General features: G+C 40.3%; 2 protein-coding genes across 7 annotated transcripts; both read left to right on the top strand.

The window, feature by feature from the left end:
* Nucleotides 1-5: 5 nt before the first annotated feature.
* On the top strand, nt 6-11718 carry LOC105569623 (extended synaptotagmin-1). 3 transcript variants are annotated; one of them, XM_012026235.1, is made up of 17 exons: nt 6-201; nt 4036-4429; nt 4738-4878; nt 5003-5079; nt 5158-5224; nt 5299-5444; nt 5544-5664; nt 5746-5916; nt 7881-7972; nt 8702-8750; nt 8812-8901; nt 8975-9061; nt 9129-9287; nt 9370-9522; nt 9648-9771; nt 9910-10195; nt 10274-11718. In XM_012026235.1, the coding sequence occupies exons 2-17, from the start codon at nt 4088-4090 to the stop codon at nt 10599-10601; spliced, it is 2433 nt and encodes an 810-aa protein (XP_011881625.1). In that variant the 5' UTR covers nt 6-201; nt 4036-4087; the 3' UTR covers nt 10602-11718. The 3 variants fall into 3 exon arrangements, with proteins under 3 accessions (XP_011881625.1, XP_011881624.1, XP_011881627.1); XM_012026234.1 differs by lacking the exon at nt 7881-7972 and adding an exon at nt 7197-7294; XM_012026237.1 differs by lacking the exon at nt 7881-7972 and adding an exon at nt 6486-6571 and having other exon boundaries at nt 7-201.
* An 89-nt stretch (nt 11719-11807) lies between these two features.
* Nucleotides 11808-17443, top strand: LOC105569624 (EF-hand domain-containing family member C2-like). Of its 4 annotated transcripts, XM_012026241.1 has the most exons (14): nt 11808-12174; nt 12336-12500; nt 12709-12859; nt 13045-13268; nt 13378-13620; nt 13702-13928; nt 14378-14569; nt 14652-14794; nt 15230-15426; nt 15586-15725; nt 15801-15914; nt 16312-16491; nt 16578-16680; nt 17191-17443. In XM_012026241.1, the coding sequence occupies exons 1-14, from the start codon at nt 12121-12123 to the stop codon at nt 17350-17352; spliced, it is 2295 nt and encodes a 764-aa protein (XP_011881631.1). In that variant the 5' UTR covers nt 11808-12120; the 3' UTR covers nt 17353-17443. The 4 variants fall into 4 exon arrangements, with proteins under 4 accessions (XP_011881631.1, XP_011881630.1, XP_011881629.1 ...); XM_012026240.1 differs by having other exon boundaries at nt 15586-15914; XM_012026239.1 differs by having other exon boundaries at nt 13378-13928.
* The last annotated feature ends 731 nt before the right edge of the window (nt 17444-18174 follow it).

The raw sequence follows: 18174 nt of genomic DNA, 5'->3' as shown, positions 1-18174 counted from the left end.
CGGCGCAGAGAGAAGCGCCAGTACCGCAGCGCAGCGCGAGCAGTGCTGGGCAGCACGGTCTTCGGTCACGGTGGTTTCTGCGGATCACTGCGGATCGTGCTCGCGTGTTTGCGCGTTGCCATCATCGCTAAAAAAAAAAAAGGAACACGCGCGGAGAACGGAACCGGGACGGATTGTACGCACACGCCGATGCCTGCGAGCGTAAGCGACCTTATTTACCTCGATCACCGCAAGCGGGCTGCCGCCGCGTGTTCGTCGACTCATTGTCGCGCGACGTCCGAACGCGTTAACTGTCGATGAAATTCTTCCTGAAACGGAGTTTCGCGGATGTGAGAGACGCACGCCAAGTTATCGACGTGCATTCGACACTCGGGGTGTCGGCCGGCCGAGTGACCCGAGGCCCGTGACAAGGCCGAGGCGAAGAGCCGCGCGAGTGGGAATCCCTGTTATGTTAATATTAATAAAATGTATGCAGGCGCCGTGGATTTAATTATGTCGCTCGTACAACTCCGGATTACTTAGGCGCGAGTTTTACTCGCATTTATCTGCATTAATTTGCGCCTTTAATACGACGTTGCGTATCGCGTTTCTGACTTCGGTGATGAATGCGGATGTAAATTTCCTGCATTCCGCACACATACCGATATGGTTTCAATTATTTTATAAATCCGACGATGACGTTCTTCTCGCGAGACTCTAAGGTCCGGTTTCACCAACGTCGCTTAACTTTAAGATTAGTTTAATGTTACTTTAGAAAGAGACAAAGAACGAATTGAGCTATAAGGCTTAAAGTTAAACAACGTTGGTGAAACCGGGCCTTAATTTTCCCTGACGAAAGCTTTCTGAGCCTCCCTTATCGAGAGACTCTCAAGGAACTCTCTCTATTGTCCGTTTCTACCGATGCAGATTAACTTTAATCTCGGGTTTAAGTGCTTCTTGTCTTCATCTAATTTTCAAAACTACACGGGGAGAATTTTCTCTTAAAGTTTATCCTGAAAGTCATGTAATCGTGGGACAAGACGGCATTTCGAAGGATTTTATTAGAGTTTTTTGAAAATTTGCCACACTTTTTAAAGTATACATTTTATTAGTAAAATGTATGGTAAAAACTCATAAAATTCTTCAAAATGCCACGTTTGTCCCACGATTACTTGAATTTTAGGATAAATTAAAAAAAAATTCTCTCCGTGTAGTTTACATTTATTTTATTTAAGTATTTAAGTATTTAATAAATACTTAAATTAAAGAAATGCATGTTCTAATTTGTTTATTATTTTTTAATTTAAGTTAATAAGCTATTAGGAGAACTATCTTATTTTGACAATAGAATCATTTAATCATTATAATTTTCGATTTGAAAATGTATTATCTTCTATCCAATATTATTTCCTTTCCAATCAAGAAGATTATTCTTCAATAATAAGCATATATTTTTCTTGGTTGAATTATATAAAATTGCTTCATTCAAGTAAGTTTCTTGTTTTAACGCAATATAATTTCATTTCAAGATTTTCACGTTGAAACTAAACCTGTTTTCGAAAGAAAAATAGGTATACTTTTTTCTGTGTACGGAATATTTTAAACACACGCGTGAGAACGGATCGCGTCTGTAATCCGTATATACCTCGCTGCACAAAATTAAGCTAAGTTTAGATTTCTGCTAAACGGCATCTGTTCCGCGAGAGGCGAGGGCATTTCGCGCGGCCGCGGCTCCACTTCTTCGTGTGCGGATAATTGATTTTCGCGGTGATCGCGAGCGTGGGTCGCACCTTTGTCAACAATTACAAAGGCTCGTAAACATTATCTTATCGTTATGAATCACCCATTCCCCTCTTCCCGCCGCGACATTTCGTAACGGTAGAAACTGCAAGATACGACTCAGTTGTCCGAGCACTGGTACGAGCTGAAAAAGAATCCATTCCTCGCGTTTATCAGCTTTAATGACTTCTATGCACGCGTGTCGCAACACGGCAATTATTTATGTTATCACATTGTTCCAAAGATGAGTGCCAGATTAGTTACTTCACGCAGCGTTGTATACGAAGGCCTCGAAATTCTTTCGCCGTCTAACTTGTAACGTCATTTACCTCATTACGGCACGCGATAGAAAAACAATTTCGAAGAAATTCGAAAAGAAGATATAAAATAATCTCGAGAAAAACACAATAAATATCTCCTAAAAATGTAGACGCGACATTGAATGCGATAACGATATCAAGAAAAATTCTGCAATCACTTTCTTGACGCTTTAAAATATTTCCGTGTAAATGATGTTTATTAGCTGATCGTCTTATTGCTAAATATATGCTCTTATTACGGCCGGACATAGTCGGATCTTATATTCAAGACCGTCTTGAATCCATCTAAAAATGCTGTATGGAACATTTCATTGGCTACGGAGTATCTAAAGATGATCTTAAGACGGTTTTGAATATAAAATCTGACTATGAATCCCAGCCTATGTCTTTATTATATCTTCTTGATTGGATTTGCAACAAGTATTTGCACCTAAATTAATTGGTAGAGAATAAGTATTGAAAATTTTTCCGCCGCAAAAACTTGCACGAGAAGTCTCTTATCCACAGTAACTTGAGAATTTGTTAAATATCTCCGCTTTAGATCACGTTCTTTTTTTTTTTAATAAAATGCATAAATACCTCTTGTAGTAGCGGGTAGCAAACTGACATAATTTGTCGTCATTTAGACGTCGTGTCGATAAAAGTAAAAATGACGTCAGCTTGCTACGCCACTTGGGATGCTAAATATAGAGGAAAGTCCCCTATTATGAGACAGGCTCGTAATATCAGACAGCTTTCTACTAAATCAATAGGCATCGTCTGTTGGTTCCACCATGAATTTGTTGCACTTTACTGAAAAAAAAGTGTTCGCTACCATAGCTATAAATCATGATTTGCTAAAAATATTTTGCTACCATAATTATTTTCTAAACTACGGCAAACGATTTGCTGTCGCACCTAATACAATAGGCACAGTAGCAAAATCTATTAGCTATCACAACTAAATATTAGCTGTTCATATTTTACAACTGAAATTTAGTTACCACATGCAGTTTTTAGCTACGACAGCTGCATTTTTTCCCCGTGAAGTGAGACCTGTTTAGCGGAAAATTTACTGTTAGATTGAGTAATCACCGTGAAAAAAAGATTGTGATTGAATTTGGATGTTGAAAACCTGCTGTCTCATATTAGAAGCCTATCACACAATAGGGGACTTTTCTCTATGCATAATAATTTCCAAGAGCTTGATTCGAAACGCTACGTTACTCCATAAATTTTGCCAATTGCATAAAAATATATATCTGCAAACGCGAAAGCAAGAAAGTTTTGCTATGCCTCGTAATCGTTTAAAGTATTCTTAGTTTCGTACGACAAAAGAAATAATCGACGTGTACTTGTTTTGATCGCGGTATACGTAATTTATCGCGCCCGATATACCGCGTATCTCGCCTTTGGCAAGGTTGTCGCCGTTTGGTCCAGCCCGTGCCTGCCGTCACAAAATTTTATGTTCTCTCTGATCTTAAAGGTCACCACGAATTACGTTGATACGACCTAATGCGCCTAGTTATTCTAGCGACTACGCAACGGAGCAATTTACAAGTTAAATCTATATGTATATCTCAGATCTCGGCATCGACGGGATCGCGACAGCGTTTCATTAATTTTGCTGAATGTAGAACAAACGAATACGCGCAGTTGACTGTGTCATCCTATTAGCCTGATATTACATTTTTAGTCTTCTCTCTCTCTCTTTCTCTCTCTCTTGAGAGACCAAATTATTTTGTTGTTTGTCTACATCTGTTCGTTTACATTAAATTTAATCAAATTATTTTGTTGGGGGAACAAAACAATTTGTTCTGTTGAAGACACAAAATTATTTTTCCTAGTGTATATTGTTATCTTCTTTGTTGGAGCAATTTTTCGAAAAGCGCAGACGCGACTTGAGCATAGGATTCCGTTTGTGCGCCAAGAGACCTCAAATTGCTTTACGATAAAAAGATTCGTTTGTCACTTGCAGAACAACCGAGATCTGATTGACAGTAACCGATAAGATCTGATAGAAACTAAGGATGGAAGGAGAGTCGGAAAACAATGTTTCCAACAAAGATTCCAAACCAGTTACTTGGCCGTACATGAACGTCAGCTCGCTGACCGTGTCATTTCTGACTAAGCTGGCGGCGGCCGGCTTCATCTGGGGATGGGGATACTTCAACTACAGCATAGCCTGGCTAATCGCGCCAATCGCGTTGTCCGTGTGGAAGGCAGAGCGGAAAAAGGACAACGAGTTGAGGACGATTACGGCACAGGCGAGTGTGCTGGCCAAGGAAAAGGAACTGATCGTCAGTCGAATGAACGAATTACCCTCGTGGGTATATTTCCCGGACTTCGATAGAGCCGAATGGCTAAACAGAGTATGGATTACAGTTTTTCTCGTATTACGTTCTAACATTTCTCGTACAAAGTATGGAGATTTAACTGCTCAACGGTTCCAGACGAGGGGTAAACCGCTGAGGGCATTGTGGTGCACAGATTTGCGACATTACTGGGCATTATTAGGCATTTTTTTGGGACATTAGACCTTGCAGGGACATTATGAAAATAAAATAAGATAAGAAGATAAAGTAATGCCCATTGATTTTAGTCAGCGGTTTACCCCTCGGTTCCGGAGAGATGGGAATCTTGATACTATTTATTATAATCTTATATCCCACCCTTTCAGATCCTGTACAAAGTGTGGCCAAGTATGAATCAGTTTGTCCGTCAACTATGCAAGCAAAGTATAGAACCGTCGATTGTTGAGAAACTGACTGAATATAAAATCAAAGGCTTTCAATTTGACCGTCTAGTTCTAGGTCGCATTGTGAGTTCATTTCAATTTCGTTTTAAACTCTTTTGTACAGCGTTTCTCCCCTTTCCTTCTTAATATTTCTGTCTTGCGATTCTTTTTATATCTTTGCTAAAATTTATGAGACGTTCTTCTGCAGCCACCAAAAATATATGGGATCAAAGTGTACGATAAAAATACCTCAAGAAATGAGATTATCTTAGATGCAGACATTATGTGTGTATTCCAGATCTTTTTCGCCAAGTATAATTAATATTTTTAAAAAGTTACTTATTTCAATCATTATTCTTGTAGGTATGCTGGTGACTGTGATATTACCTTTTTCGTTGGAAACATTAAAGGTGGTATTAGGGACTTTCAAGTGAGTATATGATGGCCGACACACGAGTGGAAAATACTTTCTGCAATTTTTAATAAAAATGTAAAACTTTTCAGATACATGGTCTAGTACGCGTTGTCATGAAACCTATGCTGCCGATGATACCGTTAATCGGAGGTGTACAGATATTCTACTTGAATGTACCTACTATTAACTTCAATTTAGTAGGAGTGGCTGATGTGTTAGATCTACCTGGGTTCAAGTATGATTAACAAAGAAAATATTTTACTCTAAAACATGACAAGCAATTAGCGTTGCTGCTTAAATAAAAATGTATGCAAGAACACGATGCTTCTTTCAGTGAAATTTTAAGGAAGACAATCATTGAACAGATAGCAGCCATTGTTGTATTGCCAAACAAAATAATTATACCCTTAAGCGAGGAAATACCCATGGAGTCCTTAAAAATACCCGAGCCTGAAGTAAGCTCTGCAGAAATGTCTCATATTATTCTTACTAGTTTTTTTTTTTGTAATTAACATTTTAATCTTTTCTTATACAAGGGTGTTCTAAGAATTCACGTGGTAGAAGCAAAGCATCTGATGAAAAAAGATATTGGGATGTTAGGTAAGGGCAAGTCTGATCCGTATGCCGTCATAAATGTTGGTGCCCAGGAATTCAGAACGAAAACTATCGACAACACCGTTAACCCGAAATGGGACTTCTGGTGTGAGGTACGTGTGATATTTCGCAAACACGAAATATTAACAACGTTTAATGCATGTGCTTTGCTGTAATCTACGAACATATATTTTTCGAAAACAAAAGATACAACACAAGGTCTTCTATACATGTGGTAAGAAAAATATTTCAGTAATTTACAAAATGAGACTTTTTTGAAAGAACTTTCTACAGTCTAATTTCATCCTGTTACTCCATTCAGTTAGCGGTACAAATGAGATATACCACTCTCTTGCATTTAACTTTCTCATAAAAATAATGGATGAACATTTTTTTATGTTATAGCCTTTAAATATTCAATACATTGCTGATCTAGCGTTCTACATAACGAACTATTCTGTGCTTTCTCACATACTTCATACATATAATTTCTAATCAACCGCAGACACCTTTTTTTCCCTGCGTCTACATATCCTCTTTCCTGTCATTCTTAGTGATTAGTGTTGTCTCTTCCGGTCTACAATTAGAATGCACATTTTATTCTTTCTATGTCAATATACTTTAATTCCATAAGTTGGTATGTATGTGTGTATGTGATGTGCAATATATTATATGGGATTAGTGTGCCGTGACTTCTGCCATCGCGCAACAACTGACTGTACAACTGTGGGACTATGATGACACAAAGGGCGATGAATGTCTTGGAAGGTACAGTTTTATATAACATTACGTACTTTTTCCCATCTTTTATCAGTCATTTCAGATTTCATGTCATTACGCAGAGACGAATTCGAAACTAGATTCCACAATATATGTTACACAATTATCTCTCTTGTCGATCGATGTTTACTGTATAATTTTTATTGCAATGCACATCCTGAAATCATTTATCCAATATTCATTCAACTTTTTTTACCGATCTACGGAAAAAGCTGTGGAAAAGCTTCTGTCGCATGATGTCATAATGCTAATGTGTAATAACATTATGTCGTTGGTCTATGGAGTATCGTTTGAGTGATATTTGTGTGCATGCTGGGGTTCTCATTTTATCTTATTAATTTTTTACTAACACATTTTATATTGGACACATAAAGAGATAAAATCGTCATGTTGCAAAGTAAATATTGCAATCATTGTTCAGATACAATTCCGTGCATCACGTTTACGAGATTCATAATAAATACACTATTCGGCATACACTATACATAGCGCAGCAATGTAAAACACGGAAAGAAAAGTAACGAATTCAATGAACGATACATGGGTATTGTAAGAAAACTTGTCACTCTTATACGTTTTGATATTTGTTATACAATATGATATTGGCACACAGGCTATGATCAGTTCATGCAATATGCAAGAAGCTGTGGTATCTCTTTGGGATTGGGACGCAAATGTCCCAGGGGTACTGTATGATGATTTCCTTGGCAGGTAGTAATATTATGATTTGTGAATGACGCAACGTTTGCGTGTGCACCACTAACAAAAATGTATAGACTCAGATTTGGATGTTATATCTTAAGCATGTGATTCTGTACGTTCGTTAACACTTGTCTCTCTAGTATAGTGTATGTTATCTATATAAATTATTAAGTAAATAATCTCTTTTGTCTATCACTATTTTCAAAGATTTATCTCACTAATGCTGCAAGTATTATAGCTTGTTAAACGCGCGTTGCACGAATATTTTCTATTTGTTATACCGTATAGTAAATTCTTTATCATTCTTTTAAAATAAGGTATATGTACAATTCCAGAGTCGTATTACTTTTCGTCTTTCTTTAAAATCTTTTCTGTACTCCCTAATTTTTAGTGTATTGATTAATAGTCTGCGTAGATTTTATTAATCTGTTGTTGAATAATTAACTGAAACAGTTTGTTGGTTTTCACCTTTTTTTGTAACAAAAGAATATCGTATGATTAACGGTTTGGTCTTTTTTTGTCAGTCAATTAATCAGAGTGATTAGGTGACTTTGTTTAATAAGAAATGCAACTAAAATAGACTGTGTGGTGACAGTTTATAGTGGAAGAGGGCTTGGGAGCTTACAACACGGTGGTTGCCCAGCTCTTTGACAAAGACAACGCTGCTCAAGACGATCCACTTGGCAGGTATTCCTGAATGTAGCAAATACACAGACCTCAGATCGGATTAATAATGCATTTTAAGAGACTTGTACAGAATGTCAATTATGCGGATACTCTGCCGTTATTAGATTATGCTTGAAAGGCTGCATTTTTCTTATTATATGAGTTACCTCTGAAATGCCGCAGCGCATTTAAAGTATTTGAAACGTAAGCATTAATCACATATATGTGATGTGCATGCCGTTTACTCAAACTCGGGTAATGTGATACACGAAAAATATTATGGAACTGTCGTGCCACTCGCAATTCGGAATTAAAGATAATTCCGAATCCATGTCACCACATTACTCTCTCTTTCTCTCGTTATATATCAAGCACACACTGAGAAGTCTATTTTATTTACGCAATAAAGTAACGCTGTGGAATGTTGCATGCCCAGTTTTATAAACGTATATTTACCTAACGCGCAATGATGTTTTCGCATCATTACTCGACGATAAAATCACAAGTGCATAACAAAAATAATATACAGCATGAAAGCTTCCCAGATGAAAATTGTATCACAGATCTTGCATTCGAGTCACAAAGGTATTTTGTATGTAAATTTAATAATCATACTGCTATCATCATCATTGCCAAGTACACATCTAAACTTTGCTGAAATAATTATTTATCCTTAAAAACCGATTGAGAACTCGTTATATGTAATTTCAAATCTTTGAAAAGATCCATCTTTATTTTGTATTGCGACAGGGCCACCATCGAAGTTAATCAAGTGAAGAAAAAGGGCGTGATCGATACAGTAAGTACGGAATTTATCTTATACAATCTTGTTCCTGTTACTAATCGATCCTATTTTACAGTGGGTCTCGCTGGAGCAAGCGAAACACGGCATGGTTCATTTGCGATTATCGTGGCTGCAATTTTCTAAAGACCCTGCCGATTTAAGAGCTGTAAGTAGGAAAAACGCTCTCGTATATCTTTATGAAGGCTTGTCCGTTTTTTACATTAATAACTCTTGCACAGGCTCTGATAGAAACTCAGGAACTTAGAGTTACATCGATGAGCACGGCCGTTCTTATACTTTATGTCGATTCTGCGAAAAATTTGCCGGTACGTACGTACGTCGCGATGAGAGAGAAGCGCGAGAGTTAGCTAATAAAATTTCTAACACCCGTAGTGCATTCGAGGAAATAAACAGCCCGACGTTTACCTGGAAGCGAGCGTGGGTGGAAAGAAAGAGAGAACAGCCACTGTACCACGCTCTTGTGATCCTGTATGGGAACGAGGATTCACCTTTTTAGTTAGCAACCCCGAAACTGGAATTTTGCACATAAAGGTTTCCTGCAAATTCTTTCAGCTAGCACGAGAGACACAAGCTTTAACGTTGTTTAATAAATAACCGCGCGTTTTCTCTTCAGATTATAGATGAGAAAACTGCCATGACAGTCGGGGAAATGAGCTATAATATTTCCCTGCTTTTGGAAAAGAATAATCTCGCGTTGACGCAACAACCGTACGACTTGCAGAAGGCCGAGGCGGACAGCAAGCTCGTCATGTCGATGTCGTTAAATGTAAATAACTGAGAATGTGATAAATAGAGTTAAATCAGGACCATTATAATGGACATTTTATATTCACGCAATCTAATGAGGAAACTGGATGTGCCAGCAGGTATAAAAGCAATCTGTCTTTACAGATCCTGAAGTATGAACAGCCCGAACCCACCTCTGAGGAAGATGAAGATAATCACGACATCAATGAATTGAATAAACGAATCGAACGTCAGGAGTCTACCATTAGTAACGTGTTATCTTCGAGTGGTGAGTGGAATCGTGTTAATATCGCTGGAAATCTCTCACTTTTTTGACTCGAGCAGAGCGTCTTGCTTATAAAAGCATTTTCCTAAATTCTTGGCAAACAGACACGAAGCTTTACTATGCTTCTATATTTTCTTACAGTGCCATCGAGTCCTCTTAAAAAACAGCCGTCGAAAGAATCGGTCAACAGTCAACCTCGCAACGCTGGATCCGCCGCGGCGCTTTTGCCCGAGGAACCAGCAGCGGTGGAGGACGAATTAATCATCAGCACCAGCGCTCCGTCTTCCTTCACCGGAAGCCCCCAGCTTATCCATAGAAATCCGAGCATCACGTCTTCCGCGGGCGAAGCGAAATTAGGGAGGATACAACTGACTATACGTTACAGTATGCAAAGGCAGAAGCTTACAGTTTTCGTTCACAAAGTTGCGTAAGTTAATCTCGCTTAGTCGAGGCACGACATCTCGTATTCGTCACAGTTAGCTTTGTATCATATGTTATATTGCAGTAATCTGCCGCTTCCCCAAAATGATCCGCATAACATACCGGATCCATACGTGAAGCTCTACATTTTGCCGGACAGGCATAAAGAATCGAAGCGCAAAACCGCTGTGGTGAAGGACAACTGCAACCCGACGTTCGACGAGCAGTTCGAGTACGTGGTCTCGCAGGGAGATTTGAACACGCGCGTGTTAGAAGTGTCTGTATGCACGCAAAAGGGCTGGCTGTCCACCGGGAGCAACGTGATGGGACAGATTCACTTGAAGTTGAACGAGATCAACATCTCGAAGACAGTCACCAGCTGGTACGACTTACAACCGGAGATTAAAGACTAGAAGAAGAGGAAAAGTAAGTGGGGATTCGACCGTTTGTGCGTCTGCCTAACGAAGCAACCGCTTAAATTCCCACTTAATAACTTGTACAAACAATGAAAGTCTCAGCTGTTACGATTATCTCTATATTACGTTGCTCGTTATTGTTGAATTGATGATTTATTAAAGTTACTATGCGGTGCTACGCGAGGACGCGAGACGTCTTGCGAGGAAACGAAAGATATTATTTAATGCGATTTTCGTACTTACGCCGTATAATGGCATGAAATGATCTGATATATTTATAATGTTGCCGCAACCACAAAGCACAGGCGGATTAGTCTAGTAATTTGAAATTCCCAATAATCTGTATTTGTTTTAAAATATTTTAAGACGATAGACGCGCGCGCGACAAGATCGGATCTCGTTTTATCCCGCGTTTGAAAGTGTGTCTAGAACAGTTAAACGCTGGACGTTTAATTGAAGAATACATTTGGCATGCGATGCGTGTTACGTCCGCGAATTGTGAGAGTGAGTATTCGTGGCTCGTGAGAATGTAAGAAAATTGAAAATATCTCGTACCCCAACGCCGATCCGCGTCTGGCATTAAATTTATTTTGTACTTTACTTACTATGTTTTGTGCGACGATTGAGTTGCGGCACAAGACGCGCACTATGTGCAGACACTACTACCGAATGATCTGAATAATGCAGTATATAACACGATTAATTTATATGCTTACGAAAGCTAGTTATGTAAGATGCCGTTTTCGCAATATTGTGTTCCACGACTTTTCCTGTACTATGTTCCAACTACTTTGTTTTGATACTAATACTACAGTTAAATAATGCATTTACCAGCTGCACAAGCAATTAAATGGGTAATTATACTAATATTTGAAATAATTCGTATTTTATAAGACACACATTGGTATACACATTATACATCGGTATAGTTTTAAGATGGCACTCTTGAAATCAAATTATTATATACGCTTTATATTTGTATTGGAGATTTTGCTACATTATACAATATATATGTACACACGTGAATATATCTATGTATCTATATTCTGTGACGCACGACTCTGTCAATACTGTCACAAATTGTTGAGAACAATAAATATTATGTGCATTGTCACCGCTCGTTACTTCGTGGCTACGTTAAAATAATAAATTCCGGTTTGCATTTAATTTTTAAAAACGATGTATCTGTTCCCGTAAAAATGTATTAGGAATTTATCAGGAATTGTATAAATTGATTTGTTGCTCTCTCGTCCCCAAAGTACATCGGTAATTAGATAAGAAGACGCTTCTACCTCTTCCGTAAAAATCCCCGTGCGTTCTCTCCCCGCGTATTACCGTATAGATCCAACGATCACCAAGGAAACTCAACGATGTAACGTGAACATGGCACTCCTTATCAGTAACATTCTCGCAGTACCAAGTTTTTGTATCAATCGTGCGTCCTCTCTGCGCCGTTCGTAATGAATTTGTAACTCGAGCGAGAATTTAACTGCGAATTGATAGAATTTTTATCAGTATGCAACGGGCACCGACGTTACCTTGCCTCCCGGGCTTTAGCGTCGATAGAAACGTGAGTAATCTCATATTTGTAACACATGGTTACGATAAGATTGCGCGTCGTTACTAATATTAGCATCTGATAAAATATATTTCACTAACTGTAAAATATAGGCGCAATATGAAATATTAATGCGCGCAAAGAGAAAGATTTACATTTAATATATCTGGCAGCTTGGTAGAACGAGATTTCACAAGAGCCAACATTTCGACAAGATACACGATGGAGTTTATTATTTAGTCGAGAAAGCGGATACGAGAGCATACAGCCGTTATTCAACCCTCTACCCCCGAGGGGAGGAGCCAGAGATCCCACCATGGCTTGCATACGATGGCCAAGTATGATTGACAGTAAATGCGCCTCATTAAAATGAAATTTTACATAATACTCTTTATACTTTATATAATAATTATAATAAGACCTCTTAAGGAATTCTTTTACACGTTATATAATAATTCTAATGAAACGAAATAGATGAATTCCTTATTTTGTTCAAATGCTAAAGTGACTCTAATCAATGTTATTTGTTCTAATTGCGATTTTTAGAGACTCATGTTCAAAGCGTTTTTCCAAGAGACCGTGCAAGAGAAGTGGAAGACAGCCTTCCACGTTCGCGTGGTGAACATCAGCTTCTTCCTAGAGGACGGAACGATGAAAATCGTAGAGCCGTCCGTGGACAATAGTGGTCTTGAGCAAGGTTCAACGGTGCATTTCCTTTTCGTAATTCACTCGCGGCAGGACTACATTAAGCTCTTTACTTTTGCATTTTGTTACACTTTTTATCTTAGTGGAAAACTCGGAGCAGAAATAGAAAATGTTTTCAATTGTTATCTCGATGTAAACTGACACGTACTACATTGCTGTCTAATTTTCGATACAAAGGTGTTTTGGTCAGACGCCAAAGGATACCGATTCCCGATCCAGTGAAGTACAGATATTACGATGTGCTCGACCTGAATATCGGAAAGGAGCCCGAGATATACGGGCGAGTGTACAAAATCGTGGATTGCGACAAGTTCACGAGACACTTCCTCAACCGCATGGGAATACCAGTGCCCGACCCGATTGATATACCAAAGGATCCGTATCGCGAAGTTCGAGAAGTCGTAAGTGCAGAGTAATCGTGCCAGCCTAGCAACATTTTTATCAAACGCCTACTGCGGGTACCCTTAAAATCTGATCATACGAAATTTGTATTATCGCTTAATATGGCAGGAGACATTTCCAAAGAAGCCTAATCGCACGGTGGATACTCTCGGGAACTTTTTAAAGTACGACAGGCAGGTGCTCCGATTTTATGGATACTGGGACGACACCGAGAGCCCTCACGGTGTCGTTCACGATCTCGAGCTGCATTATTATCTCTCTGATAACACGATAGAAATCAAGGAAAACGTACCGCCGAACGCTGGCCGGGACTCCGGACCGATGCTCGTCAAAAGGATGAAGATACCGAAGGTACAATACGACCAGTGTGAAAATTTAATCGCCGCTCCAATAAATTCATCGCGCATCATTGAATTGAAATTAATTTTCCAGTTTTATATCGGCTTGCAGCCGATCGGCGCGGAACATCGCTTCACGGTTCTAAATGTATTAGGCGAGAGTGCGAGGCAGAGCTATTACATGGTGGATTCTCTGGGCACCGGCGACATTTCCACCGATTATTACAAGGACAATGAGTTGGGCATCGGAGCGGAGATCAATGTTTTCGGTAGAAGAATCGTCGTCACGGACATGGACGCTTTTACCAAGGAATATTATCGGTATAATACTGTCTAAAATTTTTGGCATGAATATTGGAGTGACTACTTACTGAAATATTTACCGGATATTTACCGAAAATAGAATCACCAAGTGAAATATTCATTCTATTTCACTTTCAATGGTTCGATTTTCACTTGAAAAACTTTAGGGAGTAACAAGGGATTGGTCACTGAGGTAATCTCTGTACAAGGGCTAGGCAATTCAGCGGCAATCCAAATATTTGGGGTAATTTTAAATATTCTAAGGTAATCTTGTGTAATATGAGATAGTATTGGATTATCTGGAGTAATTTGAGGTAATATTAGGTAATCTTGAGTAATCTGAGGTAATTTAAGGGTAATTTTTGTACACTATAACCGCTAGTGACCAACCCCTCGGGGAGTAACATGAGATTTCGTATCCTTATCGAGAGATGGCTTGAGCTAGATATTTCTCAAATAATCTTTAGAACTAAGTACGGCTTGGACGACTTTGCGCCTCTGAGGAGGCCTCGAAAAGGCGACGAGATGTACCAGAAGATCGATAGATACATACCGCCCTACAACGGTTTTGGATCTTACGAGGACTCTCTGGGGAACTGTTTTACAGTGATGCCGAAACCGCCCAAGACAGACTTCATCAAGTTTCTGTACCACGACAAGTGAGTAGCAGCGTACTTAAAAACTACCTGCCTTTGATATTCTATTATCTCTATTCGTTTCTTCCTTGCTGCTGTGTTTCAGGCAGGGCTTTAATAGCCACGTCTTAAGATTTCGGGCGAAAATAATATCGAAAGTTCCAGAAAACGAAGAAAGACAATTCATTATAAGAGTATTTCTCATGGACGATACCATATCAATTTTCGAATTGGCGAAACGAAACTCAGGTGTGTGTGGGAAGCTTAAAATACTGTATTTATACCTAAAGCCTAATCTACAATGTGCTCTCTGCGTCTAGAAACAATTCTATTTTGTAGTCAATAAATACGTTTAAAAAATTTGTGCAAGTTGATCAATTGTACATTATACATTGTATAGTCGTACACTGTCGATCAATTTTTTAATTTGATTGTTTATATAAAATAGACTGTTTCTAAATGCAGAAAGCACATTGTAGATTAGGATTAAAAGATTGATTCCAAATGTGTCCCAAAAAAATTATAGCCGTATTTTAGTTTTATAAATGAATAAGAGATTAGTTATATCAGGCTGTTACAGTGATACATGTAAAGTGTAAATATTCCGTAGTACATTAGGATCAAATAAGGAAATCGGAAAAAAAGAGATGTTAGAATGATATTAGAACGGGGAAATGAAATCAGGCTTTCAGAGATCCCTGTTCCAAAAACGGATGCAGATAATGCTGCCTGGTCAGGATATTTTCACGAGCAAGAAACCGGAATACTACAAATCACACGATTTTTACGTGGGAGCGCGCTTAAACCTGCACGACTTTCATTTCGAAATTACATCCGCGGACGTTTATGCCCTGCGCTACATGGAGCTACATTGCGACAAGGTGCGTGAAAACGTTTCTACGTTTCGACCGACCGACAAATTAATTATAGCCGATTCGTAAAAAGTCCGTTCGCGAATGAAATTACGGTTCTCGAGGTGCTCGACTCGTTTGCACGCGCGCAAAGGTTTTTACTGAGGAAGGAATAATTTCTCTTTGCAGTTTCCCAAAGCGAACAAGAACCTGATAATGGAGAAACTCGGAGAGAACTTGCAGCCGGTTTACAAAGAATTCGTTCAACTGTACGCCCCGCCTGGAGACGCGATGGACGAGGCTCGAATTTTAGAATACGAGAAGCTCAGGTACGTGAAAAATCACTTGTGTCCTCCCATCCGCGACAGCTTCGCGTTTCCCACATTTCAAAATTACATTTTCAGGGAGGCGTTACAGCGCTACATGAGGGACAAGATAACGGAACACGAGATGATCACGATTGCTCGATACTATTCGTCCCGCGAGAAGATCGAACATCGATCGAGGGAATACGTGAGGTGCGTGCGAATCCTAGTCTCTCGGTCCTGGCGAAAATAAAAGTCAAGACTCGCCAGTTCCTTGTGTCGTCATTTCCCTCGACTTTAGCTTAATTCACTCCCCAGTGAGAACACTAACGTCGAATCAACGTCGAAATGACACCGCGTCCCAACCGTCAGTTTTCGAAAATTTTCGATTCGACGTTAGTGTTCTCACTGGGTCTTCGTCTCTTTCTGTTCCCTTAGAAAGAGACAAAGAGTGAATTAAGCTTAGGCTAATAAGAGACGTTGGTGGAACCCGGGCCTTCGATTTTTAAACATCAAGATACCAAAGATCTCTGTGTTAAGAGATGAGACGTTCGAGAGGAGCGATCGAGGAAGCGCTGGTAACTAACGAAGAATTGTCGATTGCCCTTAGATGCCTGCTGCATACGGAGCTACACCGACTTCTGTGGCACGATCTCGATCGCCTGAAGGAGACCCTGCACCACTGGGACGAGGACAGAACGGGATTCCTGCCGCGGGAATCCCTGTACACGATCCTGCGCGGCTGCAGGATTCCCGTCGACGTCGAACTGCTGAATTCCATGCTGGATCAGTAAGCTCGGACATAATTTGCGACTCGATCGATCGTAGGCTTTTGTTTTTTTATTGTCGTTAAAACGCTATTACGATTCTTGCAAGCTTGCGCAAGGCTGACGACGGCAGAATCGACTACGAAGACCTGCTGCGGTTCGTGAATGTAAAAATCGAGCCCCTGCCGCCAGCCGCGCCCGTGAACGTGAAGGTACATTCGTCTATCGTTATATTTCCGCGCGAAAAAATGTTAAGCAACAAATCTAATTGAAGAGAATCTGTTTCAATTCACTGCGATACTGAACCATTTAATGACTGCGTTAAAGTAACATTTATTAAATTTCCAATCTCCTTATTTTATTTTAATATATTACGCAATATTTACGAGTGATGCATTTGTTTCATTAATAATGTTATCAAACTGATGAAACTGTTTTCAATCAGCTGTCGAAATAATTTTCCACATAATTTCCCAGTGAGAAATTAATCGTCGATTCGAATCATTTCCGGGTTTTCTCGACTTCATTCTTCTATTTTATATTATTGCCTTCTTTCATTAAGTTTATTCGCTACATTTTTCCAAGGGATTCTCCGGAGATTTCCTCGGGGATCCCGTAAACGCTGGCGAAGCGTTTACTTTTTAAAGAGAGAGATTTCGAAAAATTCGGATAAAGGGAGAAAATTACGGAGGGACAAATCTAAACCGGTTGGTTGTTTGCAGACGGCGCTTTGGTGGGCATCCGAGAGAGAGCCGGACTGCGGCGGGGGAATAAATTGGCGCGAGTTCATCAAGGATCTAAACATAATGACGGAGGAGGACGCGGTGGACGCGGTGGAAGCGGCGGAGAACGGCGGCAACGCGGAAGCGGAACCGGGACGCTGAGCGCGCTTGCACGGTCGGGATTTTCGCGCCAAAATGTTTATCCCCAATTACGCCAACAATAATAATATATAACCATCTCCCCTTTCACGCATACATGTATATTTCTCGCACATTTCAATTCTACCGTCCATATTTATCATATAACGGTCTTATCGTTGCACCGACAGCCACCCCGCGTTCGCGCAAGCGTGGATAAAAATCCTGACCTGTCGGCGGGAGATTGAGAAATGGCGGCGTCGGATTGCAGGCCGTCGCGCCGTTGCGCGTATCTCCCAAGTTAATTAAACGTTGCAAGGGAGAAACGGCACAATTGCGCGCCGCAAGTAACAGTTGGGATAAAAAGATGTGTTGCACAAACCTAGTCGGCCGCGACGATGTCCGGCGCTGCTCGGCGAGGAAACGGCTGCGCAGGCCAGCGAGGTTGGGTGGCGCGGTGCGGTGGGAAGAGGCTTCCAGGACCGCTGGAGATTTATGGCTGCCGTGGCTCGACGACGCCCGCGTCGCGGCGCGCACTTTGCGGACGTCGACGGCGATTCCAGCGGCGGAAGCCGCGACGACGATCGCGAGAAACGCGATATTCGAAAGCGATTCGAGCCGCGCGACGCACTTCTCGGGGACTGACCGCGAATACCGCGACTTCGAGCGACGAGCCAATCAGAGGCAGGCGATCGCGCGAGCTGCACTTGGTGAACGCGACTACGCTCTGCGTCCCCTCGCGGGAGGAAGACTGCGAAAAAAAACGAGCTGTGCTGTAGAATCGTTTCGAGCATCTCGACGAGTATTGTGCAATGTTCGAGAAAAGATGGGACATAGCTATCTCTC

Source organism: Vollenhovia emeryi, unplaced genomic scaffold, assembly GCF_000949405.1.
Source record: "Vollenhovia emeryi isolate VEMERY1.0 unplaced genomic scaffold, V.emery_V1.0 DF939123.1, whole genome shotgun sequence".
Lineage (NCBI taxonomy): Eukaryota > Metazoa > Arthropoda > Insecta > Hymenoptera > Formicidae > Vollenhovia > Vollenhovia emeryi.
Note: the sequence above shows the minus strand (reverse complement) of the source record. Positions and strands in the feature narration are given on the sequence as shown.

Excerpts from the sequence above, each read along its gene's own strand:
- LOC105569623 (XM_012026234.1), top strand. The coding sequence starts at position 4,088 with ATGGAAGGAGAGTCGGAAAACAATGTTTCCAACAAAGATTCCAAACCA. Across the intron at positions 5,225-5,298 it reads GTGGTATTAGGGACTTTCAA|ATACATGGTCTAGTACGCGT; the intron begins GTGAGTATATGA and ends AAAACTTTTCAG. Across the intron at positions 8,751-8,811 it reads AAAAGGGCGTGATCGATACA|TGGGTCTCGCTGGAGCAAGC; the intron begins GTAAGTACGGAA and ends CCTATTTTACAG.
- LOC105569624 (XM_012026238.1), top strand. The coding sequence starts at position 12,121 with ATGCAACGGGCACCGACGTTACCTTGCCTCCCGGGCTTTAGCGTCGAT. Across the intron at positions 13,929-14,377 it reads TTTACCAAGGAATATTATCG|AACTAAGTACGGCTTGGACG; the intron begins GTATAATACTGT and ends AATAATCTTTAG. Across the intron at positions 14,795-15,229 it reads ATTGGCGAAACGAAACTCAG|GCTTTCAGAGATCCCTGTTC; the intron begins GTGTGTGTGGGA and ends AAATGAAATCAG.